The sequence below is a fragment of the Anopheles nili genome, chromosome 3, assembly GCF_943737925.1.
Source record: "Anopheles nili chromosome 3, idAnoNiliSN_F5_01, whole genome shotgun sequence".
Taxonomy (NCBI): Eukaryota; Metazoa; Arthropoda; class Insecta; order Diptera; family Culicidae; genus Anopheles; species Anopheles nili.
The window spans coordinates 53326789-53348012 of NC_071292.1; the positions used below are offsets into that span (position 1 = coordinate 53326789).

Sequence of the window (21224 nt, forward strand, 5' to 3'; positions counted from 1 at the left end):
GGAGAAGGTGTGCCGCCTTGGGCAAAGTTCGAGAGAGAAAGAGAAACACAGAACGCGCGAAGATGCGCCAGCGGATGGCCCTGATGTCAAGACCGCGAAAGGGTGGCTCACTACCGGCGTATGATAATGGTTCACGTCTCCGTGGCCCTGAGCTTTGGAACGGAGACAAGCCAAAGGTTAACCTGCCCGAGCTGGGTAGGGGAAGCTATGTAAAGGACAACAGTGAGTCCTTAATACAATGCAGATTTTATGGGCGTGTTGGTGCCAGTAGTGGACTAGTTACTATAAACAGTTGAATCAAGCATGCCATGAGATAGCACAAAATGATGGGTTGACTTTTGCCCTGGTTTTTCTTTTTCAAACACGATTATGTAAAGCTGCCATTCGTACATTACGCCCCATTTCCCCATAGGGCCCCATTTGCTTCGGCAACATAATGGACGACGACTATCGCCATCAAGCTTCATTGCCAGTAACCGAAAGAACCCATCCCCATATTGCATCCACTCTCCGTGTGGCCTCGCTCGTTTAAGCGGTTTAATGAGTTCCCTAAACCGAAACCGCACGATCGCGAGTTAAAACAAGCAGCCAAAAAGGGCGCCCGATGATGCAAGGGATAATTTCAATCAACACCAGGTCGAAAGGGGCCAGTTCCTGATCGAAATCTCACTCTCACGACACCGTCCGATCCGCTTCAAAGGTGCGTGCTGGAAAATGCGCCGTAAAACCCGACGGGCAGACGGCGATCCTCGGACGGTAATTTGGCCATTTTCCGTGCACGGGTTAGGCCAATCTGCGTGCGTGTATGAGCGCGTATTTTATTTCTCCGAGTTTTAGGTACTGAAAAGCACAAATAATTACGCATTAAAGCGATGCCAAGGCAGACCAGGCGAGTTACGAAAGCGGCATGAAACGGCGCGTTAGAGAGCGCCGTCTGGAGCGGGAACAAAAAGACAAATGTTCCAATAATATTCATCCTTTCATAATCAAACACAATCACCCTTCACCCGAGGCGGCTGCCGTTTTCGGTTGGGTGGTTGGTTTTTCAAACACCGACCCGCCGGGAAATCCCGAACCACGGTGCCAAAGGCTGATTGTATCGCCGGCGGCCATTTTACGGTGGCGAATCCGGGCGGTCAAATTGAGACCCCGTTGGGGCGTTGATTTATCGCGATGGTGGTGAAGTAAAAGAGGCGAGCGAAAAAGCAAAAAACAAAAAAAACGTCAAGAAAAGGCGAGCGCTTTTCGCTTTTTCCCAGGCAAACGACGTGCGTTTTCGGGTATCGCAAGACCTATGACCCATCTGGACCGAGAGGTGGCCGAACTGGGCGCTTTAATTGCCGGGTTGGGAAGGGGCAAAACGTGAACGTGATGACGGTGGAACGAATTTCGGCGAGGTTTGCTCACTCACCAGCGCCATTTCAATGCCGTTAGTCACCTCGGTGTGGCGTAGACGGTGAAAAGAAAAGGCACATTCCGGCTCGAGCCGAGGCTTTGTCTCGCCACTGAGGAAGCTCCTGCTTGATCACTCGCACACAACAAAAAAAAAACGCCAAAAAAGCAACGACTCGCTGATATAACATCACCGCTGCGATAATGTGCCATCGCGCCACCGCGTCATTTCGCTGGCGCCCTGGGAGAGGCGAAAAGTGAAAGGAAGCGGAAAAGCTCGCAACACGTCCGCGAACCGCGCGCGATGATAGCGCACCACCGGTAGGCGATTATGATAATGACGCATTTCGGTGCACGAAATCGTCTTCTCGCGCTGGTTCCATCCACGGGGCACAAAACAACCTGCCAAAGCGGTTAAAGGTGGCCGAATCGGTGTGAAAGGCCCGCGGAAAGCGACGAACGGACTTTCCGGGTGTCACTTTCCCGGATGACGATGTTCAGTCGAATCTTGTTAGGAAGTACTCCGCTGGTTAGCTGATCCACGGCTCATTGATCACACAAGTGTACAACACTTACCTACACGAGAGAAAAGAGAAAAAAGAAGGAAAGAAAAAGCTCCATTAGAACGAGCATATTGTGCAACAGATGGAAGAAAAGCTAATCAAACATTTACGAGCAACAATGTACGTGGTGACTAATTCCCATCAGCTTCGTGCGCGATCGAGTAGAAAGACCCACCCTGTGTGTTGCAAACATGGCAGCTCTTGATTTTAAACCAATCCCTTAACAAGACCGTGGCACTGAGCCAGGAAAGTGATCCTCAACCCAAGCGCCATCATGCCGAGCCGAGCCGATACTTAGTTGTGAATGATACATCGACGTCGACAGCCGAGGCGCTTGTTAGGGCGTTGGTCGACAGCAAAATCTCGGTTATGAACACCCTCCCTCGGGCACCGGGTGATCGTGATCGAATTGTGAAGCCACAATTAACAAGATTAATCATCGACCGTCAACTCCTGCCACTCGGTACTTCGAGTGTCCTCGGAGCCAACGCGGCGCATTGCGTCAGCGCTATTTCTTCCTCCACGACTAATGAAGCGGAAGCGACGACGGTAAGCTTGCCGAAGGTGCCACCTGAACCACCCTGACAGGTCCTGAATCAGCAACCGGACCAGAACGCTGGCGAAGCTTTCGCCGAAGCTGTCACCTCATCTCGCCCGGTGCCAGCACGTTGTTACCCAGCCCAAAAGGGCACATCGTGAGAACCTAGGTGTGATCGTGTTGATCACAATTAACGAACCGGTACAGGATTATCACGACTTCTGTGTTGGCTGTGGGTGGTAGCTGGCCGCCTCCCGGTCACCTGCCATGTACGTGCACGATGCTCACGCCTAATGCGCGAGTACCTGAACTGGGCACGACTGCGCCACGATCAACTCGGCATCGTCGACAATTGATCTTTGAGTGACATTTTATCTGGTTCAGATTGCTTGAAATATCGCGCACGCCACGCTTTGGCATTTTCACTCGCTTGCTGGCGCGTATTTATGAGCTAATTAAACGAAAATCTCAACCTAGTGTGAGACATTCGTAGGGAACTCCTTGCAAACGGGGGGGAGCGTGAGATGTACTTGGACGGAGGCGTTGAAATTTATTAACCGCAATAGGGGACGTCCTTCGCTTGCTGCGGCATTCCAGCGCTCGTAATTGAGGTTCGCGAATCGTAACGACGCGCGTTTGACGACGCACTGAGTGTTGGGTTTGAATACTTTGCGCACCTCGTGTGACTACGCGCAGCTTGAATCTACATCTTGACGTGCTCGTATCTTGCCGTTTGTGGGCATGCGTGGATGGTATCGCGTGGCACGAGCGATGGCTTTCGCTTTCGTCGTTCGCCGGCGAGCAACAGCAGGCTCTTTATTAGATGCACATTCCATCTGGGCTCGAGGCTGGCCACGGGAACACACCGCAGCTGTGCTAAGATTGAGGTAATTTATTTGCTTCCAATCACTGCAACCATCGGCAACGGCTACTGTGATTCACCTGGTACTCGGACCCGGGGGTATACTGGGAACCCACGGCTGATAGTTGGATGTAAATTCCTGACCACAAATGGCTTGATCAGTGGCGTAAACATAAAGCAGATTACGATCTGGAACGTGGGATGATAAATTCCACTTAGCGTGCGATTAGAAATTATCATAGCTCGATTGGGTTTTGTTTGTGTCTCTAGAATAGACAGCCCTAAAATAGGTACCCTTGAGCGTTTGGCCACGGATAGCAATTATGGAGGGCCATACGTCTAAGCCAAGTCACCGACACGTTCCACAAATTCCACACATCCACTTGCCGCTGGCCAGGATCGTCTCAGGTTGGCTTTCGCACGCGACGGGCACAGCTTGCATAATTGATTTCGTCCATCGATTGGGCTCTGCTTTGGCGTGCCGACACCGATTGCTAGCCGCCAGAGGCCCTCAAAAACAATTCGTCACCGGCCGGTCTGCGGCCGAAGGTCTCTCGCACAAGACTCGGCCCATTTTGGACATCGCACACCGGCCCACTGTCGCCTTCAGCGATCGGCTCGTGCTCGAAACGCCGGCCATCCGAACATTGGGAGGGAAAAGGAAAAAATTAACGCGCCAAACGTGCCCCGTTCAAAGTGCTCCAAAGACCTTCCGCGCCAAACAATAGCCCGAAAAATGCGACCACCAATGCCGCGCACGTAAAACAACGCGATTAGACGCGAATCGATCGATCCGCCACAAACCGGCGGAGTTGAAGCCTTTTTTAAAATGCTTTGGCTGCAGGGGGGCATTCGGCAGCGGTTCTAGCTGAGAGAATGGGTCAGCCCCTGCCGAATGGTGGCTTCCTAAGCTGGCGCTGAATTTCAGGCGGTACCGTGTCGAGGATAATTGCCGCCGGTTACCCGGCCCTGTTATTTGATCGACTTCCACCGGTGGTCGCGTTTACATTGCCCGGTTAAAGTTTGGATTGACGAGAAAATTGTCTCCCCGGTAGCGATCGAGGAGCCCCAGGTATGCCACCGTCGCTGGAAGCCAAAAACAACCACCCAGGCTGGTGTGCAAAATGAGAACGAAATGCCCTTCCTGCTGGTGCGGTTCCTTTTGCGCGAGGCTCGCTAAAACTCACAAACCAAAGCGCACCCGAAAGGTCACCACGGATCAACCATTTAAGCAGCCTAATTGAATCCGGCCCAGGTCCTTCTCGTCGAGGGCGCGCGTTCCGTTGGGTCTTATTAAATCTAATTCCAATAATTAGCAGCGGCTCCGACCGGGTGGCTGTTGCTGCGGCATAAACCTACTTGGAAACGCCGAACGATCGTCCACCGAAAGAGTAGCGATCCATGCTCCCCGATTGGGATGGTGGGTCTCATTTGGATAAATTGCAACCGTTTTGTAGGCTCAGTTGTTTGTTAGCAAACCGTGCCGTGGATGGCTCGCGGAAGAGAAATTCGAGATCTCGAAGCCACCGAGTGCGACACTGCAACCGATGCACCCGGGGGTGTGCGAGAAAAACCGGATGGAGCTTTTCGCTCCGCGTGGCAGATCACTGTTTGGAGACCGTAAATGGTTAATCAGCGACCCCCTGGTGGGGGTGAAGCTGGTCTACGCGGTGGTAATTAGATGCAAATGAGGCGAAATTGGCCGCAGACGGCGGGAAAGGTGCAGTGGTTAAGGTACTGCACCGTAATTGCCGTACTAACGGCAAGGAAAGCTTTTCCCTTGGTGGAAAGCATGCACGCAATTATTGTTACCGCTGATCCATACCGCTTTAGGCTCGGATGGGGGTGTGTAATATGAAAATGGGAAAAATAATAGCCGCTCGAGTATTAACACAACAAATTTTAATGTTGTTAGGTTAACATTTCGTAGTTTATCTTCAACCGCGAGCCCACCGATAGCATCGAGCGCTTTCTCGAGCGATGATTTTCCCAAGCACCAATTGGGCGCTCGCGAGCCTAATTTCACCACTCTGCCCGCTTGCCGACATCTCGATGTCTTAATCTCGATTTTGCGATCCACCGCGATCGAGGCGATGGTAGTCGATTTTTTGCGCAACATTAGAACCGTGGTGGTTTGCGAATAAATAAAAAAAAAACAGCGGCAAGCCACACCCAATTCATGCTCTCCGCTGCGATCGTACACATCCGATGTTTATCGACCTGGTGGCGGTGGTTAGAGCGCGCCAGCAACCCGCTTGCAAGTGGCTTACCTGAAGGGGGTGCTTATGCAACTTGGCTGCAACCTGCCGAAGACATAAATTAAGGCACGGGCAACAAAAACACCCCGAAACCGAGCCATTGTCCGCGTCCACAGCTCGGCGACAGCCAACCCTAAGGGGAAGAAGGTGTGTCCCTTTGATGGCGCGAGCCTCGAAGATTCGCACCCGAGCGTAGTTTTGCCGCGGATTGCACCAGTCCGTTGCACCATGCAGCAGCGCGATCGATCTGCCATCTCGCGGCCACGAGGTTCGCGTGCATCGAGCCTTCCGATGGTTCGTGCTGTTTAGTTTGCGAAGAGACCAGTTGGTGGGGCTGGAGTTTGTTGTTTTTGCCTTGGCTGTGCTTTTGCGAAATATTAATTGAATCGGTGGTGGTCACATGCCTCACAGAGCACTCGCCTATACCGGTGGCGGTCCCATTCATTCATAACAATAATTTCGCCCAAAGCTTGGGCTGGGTGTAAAGTCGCTGCCATCGCCGTGGTTCCGAAACGCCTAGAACGGCCTCTTGTCGGTTTAATTATGTCTCGGCGTACCGATGCGAACTGCTGCCAACTGCCGGGCCTGGTCTGGGAGACCTTGGTCGCAATCGTTAGAGCATTGTTTCGGTGGACGATGATTATTTCGGTTTTAATTGCACTGACCCCAATCGGGTGGAGACTCGTCGGAGACTCACCGGAGAACGTTATCTCGCAGGGGGCTTTGCAGAGGAGCAATGTTCTTTGTGATGCTTTGCCATCCAGCTCCCTGGTATTGGCGCCAATGCGAAGCTTTTTGGATGGCCGAAACGCGACTCCAATGACCCAAAAAGCGTTCGAAATTTGCGTAAAACTCCGTTCACTCAGGGACGCACCACAAAGGCCCCACGAGACCCGACCAGCAGCGACATACCGACGCGCCATCCACGAGTTATGTAATGGATATTATAATGGATCATATATATATTTTATGCCATGCCGGTGGCCGTGCGATGGGCGAAGCGTGATGCATCGCCAACACGCGCGATTGTGACGTGCCGGGTGGACTTCCGCACCGTACCGTAGAAGGGCATCCTTGGCCCTCGCGCCGTTTGCGTTTGCGTGGACACGGTCAGGAATACCCCGTTATGCAACGACGGTTGGTTTAGCTACGGGTGCCCTTTTTTGCATCGCCCGCCAAATTTGGAACGTGATAAGCTTCCAAGACTGTTTCGTTGCGGGAGGGACGAGCTGATGAAGTGACACACGAAGATCTCCAGCAGTGCTGGGGATGAAATTAACGATCTTCGTATCGTGCAAACGAATATCGTACCGGGCTAGAGAAGGGCATTCTTCGGGGAAGCTGTTCATGATTGAATCTGACGGCAATTTGTTGATTTTTTTTCTCGCTCCGAAATGGCATCCCGCGATGGCTAAACTGACAACTGACAGCTGAAATCTTAACCCAAGCGCCTTTCCTGAGCGCATTATGAAGGATTGGTGTAATGTTTGCGAAAGATCACGTTGAAAAGCGTTGTGGAAAATCGATCTGGACTCTCCAAACGATCGTACATAATGGATGACTCAGGTTCGCATGATTCACCGGCTCGTGGATTTGATTTATCTGCATCCGATCTGATCGTATTAGAACTAGAACACGTAATTGAATTGCACGCCATCGGGTGGGAGAGTCCGTCAAGCGGATGCTCTACGATATCAAATTTATTCCATGCGCTGACGCAGCAAACTGGCAATTCCGCTGGCAGTCCGTGGGAAAAAATGATCTGGCTATTATTTGTGTGTTTTTTTCTTCACAAACCCCCAACCAAATGCACCGATAAACTCGTTTCCACTTGGGTCACGAAAGAACCTACCTTCCCTTTTTACCCGAAACCACCCTACTGCACGGGCAGCAAAATGCAAACAGGGTGAGGTCCGATTAATTGAATCAGCATCAGCCGCCTCAACCGAGCCGAAGGGCGGATATTAGATTTCCACTCGATCCGAGCCGAGCGACGGGCACGACCAGCGCAAACAACATTCACTTGTTCTCGCGAGCCGTTTAGGATCCAACCTAGCTGCAGGCAATGACGACGCTCGATCGGTCGGGGTTCACTTTCATCCGTGCTCAGGATTCTGTGGCTTCTCTTGCGGCGGGTGGGCCGAAGATTTATTGATCCTCCGGTGCTGATATTCAATTATGAACCGACCGAGTCGACGATTGCGGACGACGATGGTGAGCGTAATAACGGTTGATTAGGGGACGAACGGCCGTGTACTGCTGCAACTCAACACCGGTTGGACACGCGAAAGCTCACCCCAGGGTGTCCAGGTGCATTTTCCTTACCCCAAGCGGATGAGAAAGCATCGCGCTCTGGGGTGATCTGAGTGCTGGGAACCGATTGAAGTGCTCGAGGTAGCGAACAATGAACGCAAGAGTGGTGCCGTTTGCCAGGGGGCTTGTTGGCGGTGCGACCTACGGCAGCATCAGCAGCAGCTGCAACAGGATGTCATTTATATGTACGGCAATTAGAATTTATCGTTCAAACGCTACCATCTCGCTGGTACTGGACGGTGGCCGCGATGGCGTTCCCTTTCACATTCGCAGTCCTTGGGAGCGATGGGATGGGCTGCGGACAAATTTTTACTGCCGATCGTTAGACGAGCGAGCGCTTGAATCGAGAAGATCCCCGTGGAAGGTCGCTTCTTTGCGAGCTCTCATGCAAAAAAGCATGCTATTCGTCGTGTTTGGATTATAAAATTCTTAATTGCAATCAGCGTTTACGTACGTTTAAGCGAGAAGGAAATGAAGATCGAAACCGGTTCTCTCAGCGCCCGACGTGAGCATAATGAACTTTTCAATAAGCATGTTTCAATAATAATCGTCCGTTCATTAGATGCTCGATTGCCGCAGGTCTGAAGAGCGTCCGATTCGTGGACAAAGAAAGCCCAGCCATCACATTCAATCGGACGGTACACGAAGCAATCAATCTTCCTGGCAATACACACGTCGAAACACACGTCTCAACACGTGCTCGAGGGCTTACCACAGCTCGAGGGATGCTTCCGGAACATGATCGCGTTTATTCGGAGGGAGGTTCCACACGAATGGCCACGTTCGTTCGCAATTACGCCGTTTGTTTGATAAGCCCTTTCGCTGATGGAATGACATGAGTAGCCTCAAATTGTTGGGGTTGTCGGAAATTCGCTTTTTGCATACCGCGCAGCATAAGGAAGCATTCGCGTGATTTGTGAGAGGGCTCTTTTTTTTCTGCTCCCTCGAAAGAGGTGAAAAAAAAACTGTGGCTCTCAACTGCGCAACATTCCGGCCCAATCGCGCGATCGATAAGGCGAACCGTTGCGGTGAGACGTTTTGCTTCAGTTGCACATTCCAGTGGATCGAGTTGATCGACTGTGGGGCACCATTAGCCGGTGTCAGCACCCGGTCAGCAGAGTGGTCGACTTGAGAAGCCCAGAGAGTGGCTTGCGACCGGAGAGCTGATGGTCATAACGACACGTTAATTGCGCGGAATTACTTTACAGCCCAGCCCGCCTCAGAGGCCACCCCGATCGATCGGCATGACAGTGGTTGGGATTCCGCTCGTGCGGGGGATTTATTTAATTTTTTTTTAACTCAAACCCTTATTATTGTACACGCGGCTATCTGTCGTTGAGGGGTGTTCCCTCGGCTGCACTTTGGCGGGTGCAACCGACCCCACGAATGGACGCTTTTTTATTTGTTTCTTGCACTCATCGAGCCGCTTATTAAGAGCACCGGATCGGCTGCAGCAAATCAGCGGTTTCATCGTCCACCATCGGACGCTTGATGGAGCTGAGAAACGAGAAGAAATGCACCAGACACTACAGACGGTGGCATTTAAAGTTGTGGCTATAAATGAGCTGAGTGCCTTCTTCGTCCGTCGTGGCCGCACGAGAATAAAGAAGAGGCCAGAAAATAAAAAAGAGAACTGTCCAATCGACGGTTGCACCAGCGGCATATTACGCCATGCCACCAGAAGGGGTTGGATTATGCGCTCGGCTTACGTAACGTTTGCTTGCAGTTTGGTTCCAAATTCCGCTGTTTGTATTTTCCGCCCTTCGAAAGGGAGAGAAATTTAGAACCGCTCGTGCCGCTCGGTAGTGGTGGCTTCTCATCGCCTCGCACTGGATCGGATAATCCACTTGGTGGGATTAAAGCGCACACCCTAACCCGAAAGGGTGCGATTTAATCCACTTGGGTGAAAGTAAATCGAGCGTCCATGCGTTACGGCGACTGCACTTGCGCTTGCGAGAGGTTCCTTTTGCAGATTTTTCGTTTTTTGCCACTCGCAATAGAAACGACGTGGAGCAAAGCACGAAAAAAAAACCTCATCTACTCCTCTGCCTACGGTACTAGGGGTAGCACTTTTTTTTTACCGCTCCTTCGCGTGCTTCAAACGGCACACAAAATGGCGACTCACCCACCGAGGTGGGACGGTTTGGGTGGATGCACCCAGCAAACCCGCGGCGGGCATTGTTCCGCGCTGGAGCGAGTGTTTGAATTTTGATTAGCGATCGACGATCGGTTCGATTTTCGAACGCTCGCGAGGTACGCTAAACGAAACGGGCCGCTCCCTTGGGCACGCGTCCCATTCCCTGGGGCTGGGATGGCCATTGTTGGCGCAACCGGTGTGGCCATAACGTTTGCCTAACAGCCCGTCGGTACACACATGATGTATGCAAACGGTTCGATTGTTGCGAACCGTCACAAAAGCCCCCGAACACGATCGAGCAGCGGTCGACGGCCTGTCGCTGACTTCATCGGATTCTCGCCGCGGGTTGGTTGCATTTCCTGGCTGCGCAGTTTTCGGCACGGATGAGTAACGTTCGGAAAGCAGGCAGAGAGGCCCTGCAATGGCGTTGAGCAAGAGTTGATTTCAGAAAACGAAAGGAGAGCAACACTTAGCAGCTCCTCATCGAGCAGTTTGCTCAACTGTAAGGTATCATTTGTGGACTTGGGACGATCTCACCAAACGAGATCGAAACGATACGTTCCTTCAATTATTCAAATGTGATCACTTCCCGGGTGGCATACTAAACGCCCGGACGCTATTGTTGTTTGTGAGCCCCTGGCGAGCCACGCGCTGGAAGCTTTCGCAAGCGGACGGAAATGCACTTGTGGGAAGATCACGCCGCCGGATACAGCAACAGTGCGGTGTCTATAATTTCAACCTCGTTGATATGTCACCAAACCGGGCTGGATCGTTTCCCTTTGAGCCTCGAGAACCACCGAGCACGAACACATTCGTTCTGTTCGAGTGCAACTGTCAAGTGCTGTTAAACGTCGCTACTTTATGATCTCGCGAAGCGCGGGTGCCTTTGAAATAATTACACCGCCACGATTGGCGGGAATCGCTCGACGAGCACTGAAGGAGCCCGCAATTCTGACAGGGGTATTTTGTCACCGGGAAAAAAAAAACAAGATTTATCGCAGACCTTCCTCCTGTTCGGCTCAGCGACAGATTTTATTCGCCGTAGCGCGCGACCGTGGGCGGGATGGGTGCTAGAAATGCGAAGGTCATGGGAATGAGCGTGAGGGTTTTCCACCTTCGCAGCTCATCACCGAACCGATTGTGGGAGATTCCGGCGCTTGGTTCGCTGGGTGGGCGGTGAGACTCGTTTCAGGTTTTTGGGGTTATTTGATGTTCTGCAGGTTCTGTTCGGTTGGTAAGCGCAGAGTTACACCCAATATTGAGCGATCGTTCGCTTGAAAGCTTCAAAATATCGCAGGATCAAACAAGCATCCAATTTTAAGCTCTATTAGTATGAACCTGTGCAAGGCGTTCGTTTGAAAAGCACGTAATCCGTCAAACCCGTGCTGTATGCGCCTTTGCGATCGCCCAATCCGATCCACACCCAGCGGTGCAATATTATGATGGCAATTTTCTCACGCTCCCTTTTTGTCTACCTTTCGAACGGGGTTCACTTTATTTATATGTTTATGTCTAGCGCCATTTCGCGCAACACCGCGGTCAGCATCGACTGGCCGCGAGGCCGTCTCTAACAAGCAGGGGAAAGATTAATGGCCGATCCCGGGGGGGTGCATAAATCATGGTGCGCTCGCGTTATGATCGATTACTGAATCACAGCGCCATCGCTAACAAACGGCGGCAGGTTGGTTAGTGGAAGCGCCGTTAATCATCGCTCCAAATATGCACGAAAATGGACGTATTGCTGCCTCGTTTAGGGAACATCGAGCAGGGCAGTTAGTCGATTAGAAAGCATCCTCCAAAACGCGACACCTTTGGGTTTGGAGACTAAACCAGGGCGGCTTGAAATCTTCGCCCCCGTTGAAATGAGATCATCGTGGCGCTATTCCGTGAGCTGGCTGGTTTCTAAAATTACTCACATGTTCTGACAATGGAATCACGACAAATGCAATGATCACGGAAGGAAACCGGGATCTACCATTCCATTACCCATTAGCCGGTGATCGTGAGGCGTGATCGTTCGTTAGAACTGCGCCGCGGAAAGTTCAATGTCGTCAATCGATCTTCGCTGCGCCGCGGGCTCGGGCGTGCAAGGCGGAGATTTATGCCTCACGATAAGAAAAACAGTCTCTAGTGTACGAGCGCGCGCGAGTGGAATGTGATTAGGGATTTTATATTAATAAGCCCGATGACGGTATCACCAGCGCTTGCTCGGTTTGCTCCTCACGATCTGACCACAAGTGATTAGGGACGACGATTGGGGTGGTGAACGTTTATCAACACACTTTACCGATTAGTCACGAACGAGTAAGTGTGAGAGAGAGAAAGAGAGAGATGCAACAAAAAAAGATCCTCCAAACGATCCTCTCGATGTACATCAAGGCAAACGGAACGTGTAAATTATAGCGTAAGGAGGACGTGGATGTGCATTCTGCGCGATGCATTCGCAGGTTAAAGGGTTAATGGCGGCACGTTTCGTTTCGTGCACTTTGCCAAAGCCACTCCGGTCGAGCAAGCTAGAAGGTGGCTTTGCCAAACGCGCCAATCGCCCGCGCGCAAGCCGGCTTAATGGTGGAATTAAATCCAATTACGCGACGTGGCATCTCTCGTCCTGCGCTGGAGATGCACATTATTTAATTGTGGGCTTTTTTATGGAAATTTTCTTACTCCACGCTTCTTAAAGCTCATCCAGCTGCCCTCGATGGAGCAATTCGCTGGTAGGGAGCGTTCATTAAGGGTGCTCATTTGCGCTTCGAGAGTCGGTAGAACGAAGTGCATTAGCAGCTTGATTAATTCGACTCGTTACCGATAAAACTTTATCACGAAACCATTCACCGTCGTTTTGATTTTGCGTAAAGAAACGGATAGTGCGGTGCGAGGCGCTTTTAAAAAGCTCATTATTTCATGCTCAAGTAGACAAATGCATCGATTACAATTATCGTTGATCGCATTTGGAATGCAAACGAGTGACATAAGTCATTTGATGCCATTTAAGCGAGACAGAAAAAAACGGCATTTCAACCAACGTTACTTAAACATGTGTTCACAAAAGCGGCAAACAAACCCGGTAGCTGGTTGATCTTGATGAAGGTGAAGCTGTTCCTTGAGAAAATGTGTCATAATTGTCTTGCAAATTCGATTCACCCCATGACGGCCTTGGCACGCCCTCCACTCAAACCAACGTACTAGAACGACATCAGAATTCAAATGTCACGCTGGCTTTTCCCGCCCGTTAATTAAGATGGTCCGAAGCGGCAGATGTACGAGAAGATTACCATTTGTTCCGGGGGCAGGCCGCCAGCATCAAGATCCAGTCACGGCATCCCATCCCGGGAGCTGTCAGTCATTCGCGTTAGCTTTGCAAATAATTGTTAAAGCCTCGTGCTTTTTTTTGCTCCCCGCAACGTTTGGTGATCAGAAACATATGACGATCGAGCGAATGCCGTTCGAAGTAGCTTTAGTACAGGTTTCCACCGGGAGGAGTTGCATAAGTGAAACGTGGCTTCCGAGCTTGCTTTGCGGTTCGGGTGAAATTTCGCACCTGCCGTAACGGCTCGACGGCAGCCACCAAATTCCAGCAGCAGCGCATCTGCGCACGCTCATCTAAGGCCGCTCCGTTTTTCGGAAGCAAAAACCCGCATTACACCGACCGATGGTGGGCTTAATGGCACGATAATGAGCTCGTACCAGTTGCTCATTACCGCGGGCGCTGGCATGTTTCGGTTTTTACGGTCAACGGTACCGTTGACGAGCGATCGATCCGCTCGGTTTCGGGCGGATTTGGAGGACGCTTGACGGTCGGGCTGATCCACCGAGCCTCCCACTTGCAAGGAGAAAGCTCGCGCCAATTAATTTGAGGCCCCCGCGATGGCGCCCACAATGCCGATCTGGAAATGCGCTCGTTTGCTTGCTTTTCTTCTTTCTAATTTGAATTTCATTCGCGGTCTTGTTTGCCACAATTCACCGCCCGAAGCCTTCTGGTTCATCTCAGCACTAGGCGTGGAACTAGAAACAAACCCCCGTTAGGGGGTGCAGAATTTGACAAGAAATAGTACAACCGTGAGTGCTTCCAGTGGGCCAATATCTTCTATCGGGTGATTTCATCTTCGTGCCCTCTTTTTCAGGTAGGTGAGTTTAGTTTTGGGAAATTGAAGATGAGCTAAGCAGTAAAATAAATCTGCCCATTAAGCCAGGAATTTCAATAGTTTATTTCTTTCCCCGGCAGCACTTTGTACCGCCGAGCGCAATTAGAACGTTAGAACGGCTTCCGAGCCACAAAATGGAGGGAAAACCCCATCAACTTGTGATCCCTATCGTTCCTCAGTTCCGCGCGAAGATTATTTAGGGATTTTCTGCGTCGTCTTCTGCACAGCCACGGGTTCCCATTCAACTGTCAGTCATGCTCCCGGGATGGGAAGCGGAGATGATTTGCGATCGGTTCGGCGATCGCCGTGACGCTAATGCACGTGTTCGAGGGGATTGCGAGCCGGCAGATAAATACGTGGTTCGGAAATAATACTTCCCGGTTCGTGTGCTCATCAATCTGTTATTTCTTTGTGTCTGTGTATGCCTTCCCCATTCTCAAGAGTCAGCACTTTTAATTCGAGATGTCGACAACCGGTGCCGGTACGTCATTGCGGCAGGTGTAGTCAGGTCGCCACGGAGGTCACATTGAACCGCGTTCTCATCAATCCCGTTTCGGCGTGAACCGTACCGGTATGTTGTTCCCTCTGTGAGAGGGACAAACAAAAAACTACCCAAAGAAAAAAAAACACATCTAGCAGCATCGATGTTGAGTGATTTTGTTACCCTCTTCATGCCAAACCATGTTGCGTTCAATGAACAAAAACACACGCGAATTTGGCATTGAATTGCGAACTCGAACTCAAAGCACGCAATGCCGGCGAACGCAAGATCCGTTCGATCGAACGATCGTACGTTTTCGGGGGGGGGGGGGGGGGGTTAGTTTCTCTCGCTCCATCTCTTTCTTTCCTTCCCATGCTCGCAGCGGTACATTTAGATTAATGTTGCGCCGTGCCGAGGTCACATTCACGGTTCAATATCTTCTCTTCCGCTCCGACAGTGATGCTCCGGGCCCGGGGCGTTAAATAACATGCCGCTAGCATGGTGCGATCGACGGCAACCGGCTAATCAACAATCCAACGACGGTTTGAGCTGCTGGTGAGGATGTTGCCGATTTTGCCACCACCAGAGAGCGTGGTGTGTGATTTCGCACGATTTGCCACCCCACGAAAAAAGGGGGAAGATGGAAACGCATCCGGTGAGGTGCTACCGCGAGAAACGCGCCTGCGGAATCACGGCGATCGATTTTCGAGCCCACCTAAGCAAACGAGGAAGTCAATTTGCGACGGAGCATCTAGATTAATGTGTGTGAACAAGTTTATGACTTCATTCCGAGCGAGCCGAATTGGGTTTTCCGTGACGGTGGTTGGGTTCTTTTTTTGCTGCCAAATGCTGGCTGATGCTTCGTTTTAGCTATGGTCATTAATATTACCCGGCAGCCGGAGAACATTAATTAAACGCCACGGAAGGACGAGAATTATTAACTGAATCTCAATATGCGCGCGCGGTAGATTGAGTAGAAGTTCTTGATCGTAAGTAGGCTGCCCGTAGAAGGGTGCGCTTTTATTGCCTTTGGGAGAATCGCATCTCGTTAATTGGGTAGCAGGAATAATTGCAAACATCCACCTCGATTCACCTCGAGAAGCTGAATCGATTGATCGGATCTTAAAAATTAAATATAATACCAAAGGCGCTTTGAAACCATCCATCAACCGCGAAGACGTGGTTTTCTTTACCCAAAAAAAAAGCCCCACTGCAACGTCCGTTTGGTCGATCGGCGTCTCGGTTGCATCTCGTCAAAGCCCGTTTGTGCAATGGCACCGTTTGCAAACACCGATCGTCCGTTAGCTTTCCCAACCACACTCCGCTAGCAGAATGAGAGCAAAGCTAGCTGCGGCGGTTGTGCGAGCTTTGCTCCCCTTTTCTTTGCTCTGTGCTCGATCGTCGCACAAATCACCCGTCGCCAATTGTTCCACGGAGCCAGCAAACTAACCGGTACCGGCCGATTAGCTTCGTCCGGGGGGAGTTTGCAAAAAAAAAAACAAACAACCAGTTTGAGAAAGAACCAGCACACGGGCTGCTTACCGTGGCCGGATTGCCGTCTTTATTTTCTCCCTTGGCCACGGTACTTGTTGCATCAAAACGAAAGCTCATCCGTGGAAGTGGGGCTAGAGAAAATGTACGGAATCACAATTGTCAGTGCATTAAGCTCAACTAGGTGAAGACGCCGTGCGGCGTACAACAGCATCGCACCGAAAGGGTTGAAAAGAAGGAGCACGAAACAAAAACAAAACAACAAGAGCTGAAATGATGCAGCAGCCACAATGCGAAAGAGAAAAAAAAAGGCCTGAAAGATGGATCAGAATTGCGCAACGAGAAGAACTTACGTAGAACGATGTATGGTGAAATAAACTCGATCGCGTCCGCTTCGACTCGTTGGCGATCTCAGGCAGGCTAATGACACTTGTCTGAGGGTTCCACCCCACCGTGGAGGGCAGGCAGCTGCGTCACGGTCATTATACAATCAGTGGCGTAGAGTGCGGTCATCTCTTTAGCTGAGAGGAAAATAGATCGCCCTCCTCCACGCGAAAAGGGCGGTGGCAGGCCCGGCTAAGTAGGAGCCAATGAACTGATACGACCGCGGGAAAAAGCACTATTATTGGGCCCTGCGTTGGACCCATCGGGCGGGTACGAGTATTTTTCCTCCGGATGGCCATTAGGCCCGATGCCACAACGCTCAATCATCGAGGGCACGGAGGCGCTCATTAGGCGCGTTGCAGAATCGGCAGACTAATCATCGAGGCCGAGGAAAAAGGCCCAAAAAGAACGCCAACGGGGAGGGTAGTTTACGATATTCGAGGAGTTAGAATTATCGTTTCAATTGCCAACCGGCAGTGGGTTGTGTGTTTGCAATTTTGAACCCTCTGATCTCTCTTTCTCTCTTTGGTTTGTTTCGCGAAAGCATTTGGAAAGGTTTGAAACGACTCAACAGTAAACGATGAGGCATGATCGCACGATCACAGATGTCTGAGAAGGGCTACAAAGTGATCGTAGCATTGCCCAAACTCGCAATCACAATATGCTCGCATTGTGCAATCAAATAGCGTAGGTATCAATTCGTCAAATCGTCGCCCAACATCGATCATCGTTTGCCCAACAAAGGCGATAGAGTGATGAAGTTGTGTGCACGAACAATATCATAACGTGCGACGTGCGACATGCGTTGATGGCGATATCGAGGGACCTCCGGTGGTTTACACGCTGCCCGGATAGCTCGCTAAGCCAACGTTGCCTTAAACCACAACGGAACTGGAACGCATGGTCCTTGACAAGTCTTGTACGATTCTAACCCCGGCAGGGGCCTCTAGACACTTTAAGACCTCCGTCCGCAACACACAACGCACGCAACAAACCGACAACCTGCACGTGTGTGCGGGGTGTTTGTGTGCGTTAACAACCAACAACATTCGGGGCCAGCTCGCGAGCCAGTCAGCCCGCGGAACAGGTTATAATATATTCAGGTGCTCGCAAATATGGCAAACGTGCGGCGACAATGTCGGCAATGACAGCACGCATTTGGTGGTGGTCTGTTTTTGGTGCGGTGTGCGAGCGCTTTTCCCGTTCCCATACCTGCACGATCACCCTTCCGATCGCCGCCCGAAAGCTTCGTCTGCGCACGCGCTACACCGCAAAAGGGTTTATTCAACCATCTGCCAAAGCGGGGTGTTTGCTTGTTGTTGGTTTTTGCTTCGCTTTTCCACTGAAAGTTATGGGGAGTTAATTAAATTTCCTTCCGCCTGCGTTTCGCGATCACGCAAAAAGCTCCACGGGAGCTCCTTCCAAACCATCTAGGCACGCAATCCAAACATAATCGATTATTGATCGTTCGAATTTCCTCCAACTCCACCAAAATATAGCGTGCGAGCGCGCAACAGGGAGGGCCCATTATTTCGGCCCTTCCTCATTCCGGCGCGGGTGTACGTAGGCTAATTAAATAAAAAAAAAACCACCACTGCATATAATCCGCATGCCCTCAGTGAAAGTGGCCACCATTTTGGGCGGCAGCGGAACGGTGCAGAAAAAACTTGCACGAAAGTGAAAGCGACGAACCCGACTTCCGAGGTGGGTTGGCGTTTTGGCGTTCGCCTGGTAGACCGCAGGAGCGGCCACAGTTCTAACCGGTTGTCTGGTTGTTGCTGCGAAGGAATGTGTGCGGGACGAGTGAGATAGGGTGCGAACCACCCTCACCACCCGGAGGGAGATGCTGCCTAGGGGCGCTAGGAGGTGTACTCGCGCGAAGACTTAGACGACAAACAAGCTGAAGGACACCCGGTCCGTGGGTAACGGTGCTACGCAAATAATCCAGGCTCGGCTGCGCGATGGGGATCCATGTATATTTATGATTATTTCTGTTCAATGAAACGCACGAATGCGAGAAGAAGCGAGAACGACAGGGAGCGAGCAAGAGCTCTTTGTGGGATGTGGGTGTTTGCTCCGCGATCGCATGTTTTGTTCGGTTCGTTAGGAACGGTCCGCTCCTCTGCCTGTCGATAGGTCGCCAGGTTGAGATCGCGAAGGTCGATCGTTCAGGTGGGCAAAGCATTATGCCGGTTCCAGCGCACCGACAAAATGTCGATCGATTGCTTAGGGTAGCGTACGAACAACCGCTCGTGGTTGATGGCCAATAAATTGTGCCACAAAAAAACGACCGATTAATTGTAAAATGGACCACGTATTGAACTGTCAGCAGTCTCTGCCGTAGCCTTATTACACCCTTTTTCTAGGTTCCAAGCCAGCAGAATCGGCAGCAAGGTCACACGGCGAAAACACGACCCGATAAACGCATCCGTTTGTCCGACGGTCAACGGTATGGGGCGAAGTTTCGCGTGTTTGAGACGGAAGTGTGGTTAATTTTCCAACTGGAACAAAGCGTTTCCCGCGTTCAAGGATAGCGTGCTCGAATTGGGTGCAAAAAACTCGCCAAAAAAAAGAACCGCTACGCTTAGGCGTGCATAAAACGCTAGCTGTTTGCACAAAAGATTTAAATGCCAACGAAAAAGCGACGAACCCCCCGCCAATAAGCTCGACCGCACGAACGGGCCGAAGAAAGGTATCGCAGCACGCTTTGGTCAGCTCGCTGGAGCGTTAAATAGTAATTTCCTATCGGGACCGACAGCAATCCGACGCATTTAAAATACCATAATTCATTGCATCCGTGCTTGCACCAGGCGCCCATGGCTTCGGGGCGTTTTTATTTCGCTTCTTTTTTTTTTATCTCCTCCCCTCTCTTACATTCGCCACACGCCTCACGCGACCCACCTGGTGACGGGCAGAAGGTTATTGCACCCGAGCAAAGTGCGCCGGATATTCGATGCCACAAAACGTGATACCTTTTTGCGGCATTTCTCCATCCGCCATCTCGCGTCTCGCACGTAATGGCACCGATCGGTGACAAAACGGTTTCGTTGCATGATTTAGCAAGCCCGGTACCGTCGGGCACACAGTGCGGTTCCAGCAGAAGCGGCAACAGCGTTCCTATCGATCCGTCGTGCCCGAGACATCCATCTGTCCATCCGTGCCCGGATGAAGCCCGATGACAAGAACCAGTTCGTTCAACCCCTCTCGCTCATCGAACGGGAACTCGAGCCCTTGGTCGCGAGAACGCTCCCTCTACCGGCATGGAATGGGGGGAAACGATGGAGCAATTTAGTAAAATGTTTCCACCGATCTACCGCGGTCGAGGAAAAACCGTTCGAAGCAAACGGTACCGCCGAGCGCATTGACTTATTGCCGATCGTATCGCGGGGTTTTCCCATTCGTGGTGACGCGCGTTCCGTCCAAAGCAAATGACTTATGGGCGGCTGAAGGGCCGGGCGAGCCAGTGGAGCTGATACACTTAATAGTACGTGTGAAATGGCAACCGGAGGCTGAAGATGGCTCCACGGGAGCAGAATCCAGCCGATCGTGAGCCCTAGGTCATTCCCTTTCGCGGAGGGAGCGATCGTCGTGCCATCCCGTTATCTTCCCGTTGTGGTAGAATCAGATCCTAGCCTGCTGTCATTAGAGCCGCAGACAGGGTGATCAGATCGCGGCGTTCTGGTTTTAATGCGCACTTTGCGAGAGGATGAGATACGCTACCAATGGCAAAGCCACCGATCGTTCGTTTTTGCGTTATCGATGACGATTACAATGTTTACTGGGCTTGAAGATCGCAATGCTGGCGATCGTATCTCATCTGGTTTTCAAGCAAAAAGACTGCTTCTACGGCTTCAGGATGGATGATTCTGTTTCGAAATTGGACCCCCAATATTCCACCACGTGAATGGTGCAGGCTGTTCCGTGAAAAGGAGAAGAAGCGTTTTTTACTTAAGCTTCTCGCGTGGATGATCACTCCAACGGCACGGAACGATGGTAAAGCGCTTGGCTTTTGAAAGTGGCACCAACGGCGCCAGAAAAGCAGGTCACATTCAAATTTTACGACACCTTTAGCTTCGTTGGCCAGCGCTAGTGGAAATGTTTTGTTTTTTTTTTACCAGTCTCCGTTAAAAAAAAACACATATACACACACGACAAGTTAACCGGGCTAAAAAGCACAGATGGTGGGGCTGAAAAAGCGTGCATAGTTTTTGTTTTCCACACGACTGCAATCCCCGTGGACGACTGCTTGTGGACGTGCTCCGATTTGAACGAGATGCGAAGCTTTCTGAGACCCCTCGAGGTGGGTTTGCGAAAGGGCACACCGTGTGAAAAACTCAAACGCTCGCAATTAACGCTGGTAATCCTGCGATGATTCGTTACTTACCGTTCACTGGAGCTCGCTGGCCGGCATCCAGCTGCGTGGAAAGCTCGGACTCAGGAGCCTCCGTCGGAGAGGCCATTTTCGTCGTCGTCGTCGTCGTGGAAGTGGTTGATTTTCCACCGCCATAGCTTTTCACCGTCGGTTCCGGTGTTGAGCTGGTGGTGGTGGAACTGGCGGGACTGGCGAGCTCCTCAGAACCACCCACCCTCACGCCACCCACGATGAGGAGCAGCAGCAGGACGAGCGGCCGCGCCCTCCCGCGGGAATCACCCATCGCGCTGC

The 21224-nt window shown here is 51.4% G+C and overlaps 1 protein-coding gene across 1 annotated transcript in view; it reads right to left on the reverse strand.

Annotated features, from left to right (window-relative positions):
* The window catches only part of LOC128727286 (uncharacterized), a 40233-nt gene extending 19017 nt beyond the window's left edge, over positions 1–21216 (reverse strand). The window contains exon 1 of the mRNA XM_053821182.1: positions 20946–21216. Within this exon, the coding sequence (XP_053677157.1) occupies positions 20946–21216 (271 nt within the window). The remainder of the gene's footprint in view (positions 1–20945) is intronic.
* Between the last annotated feature and the right edge of the window lie 8 nt (positions 21217–21224).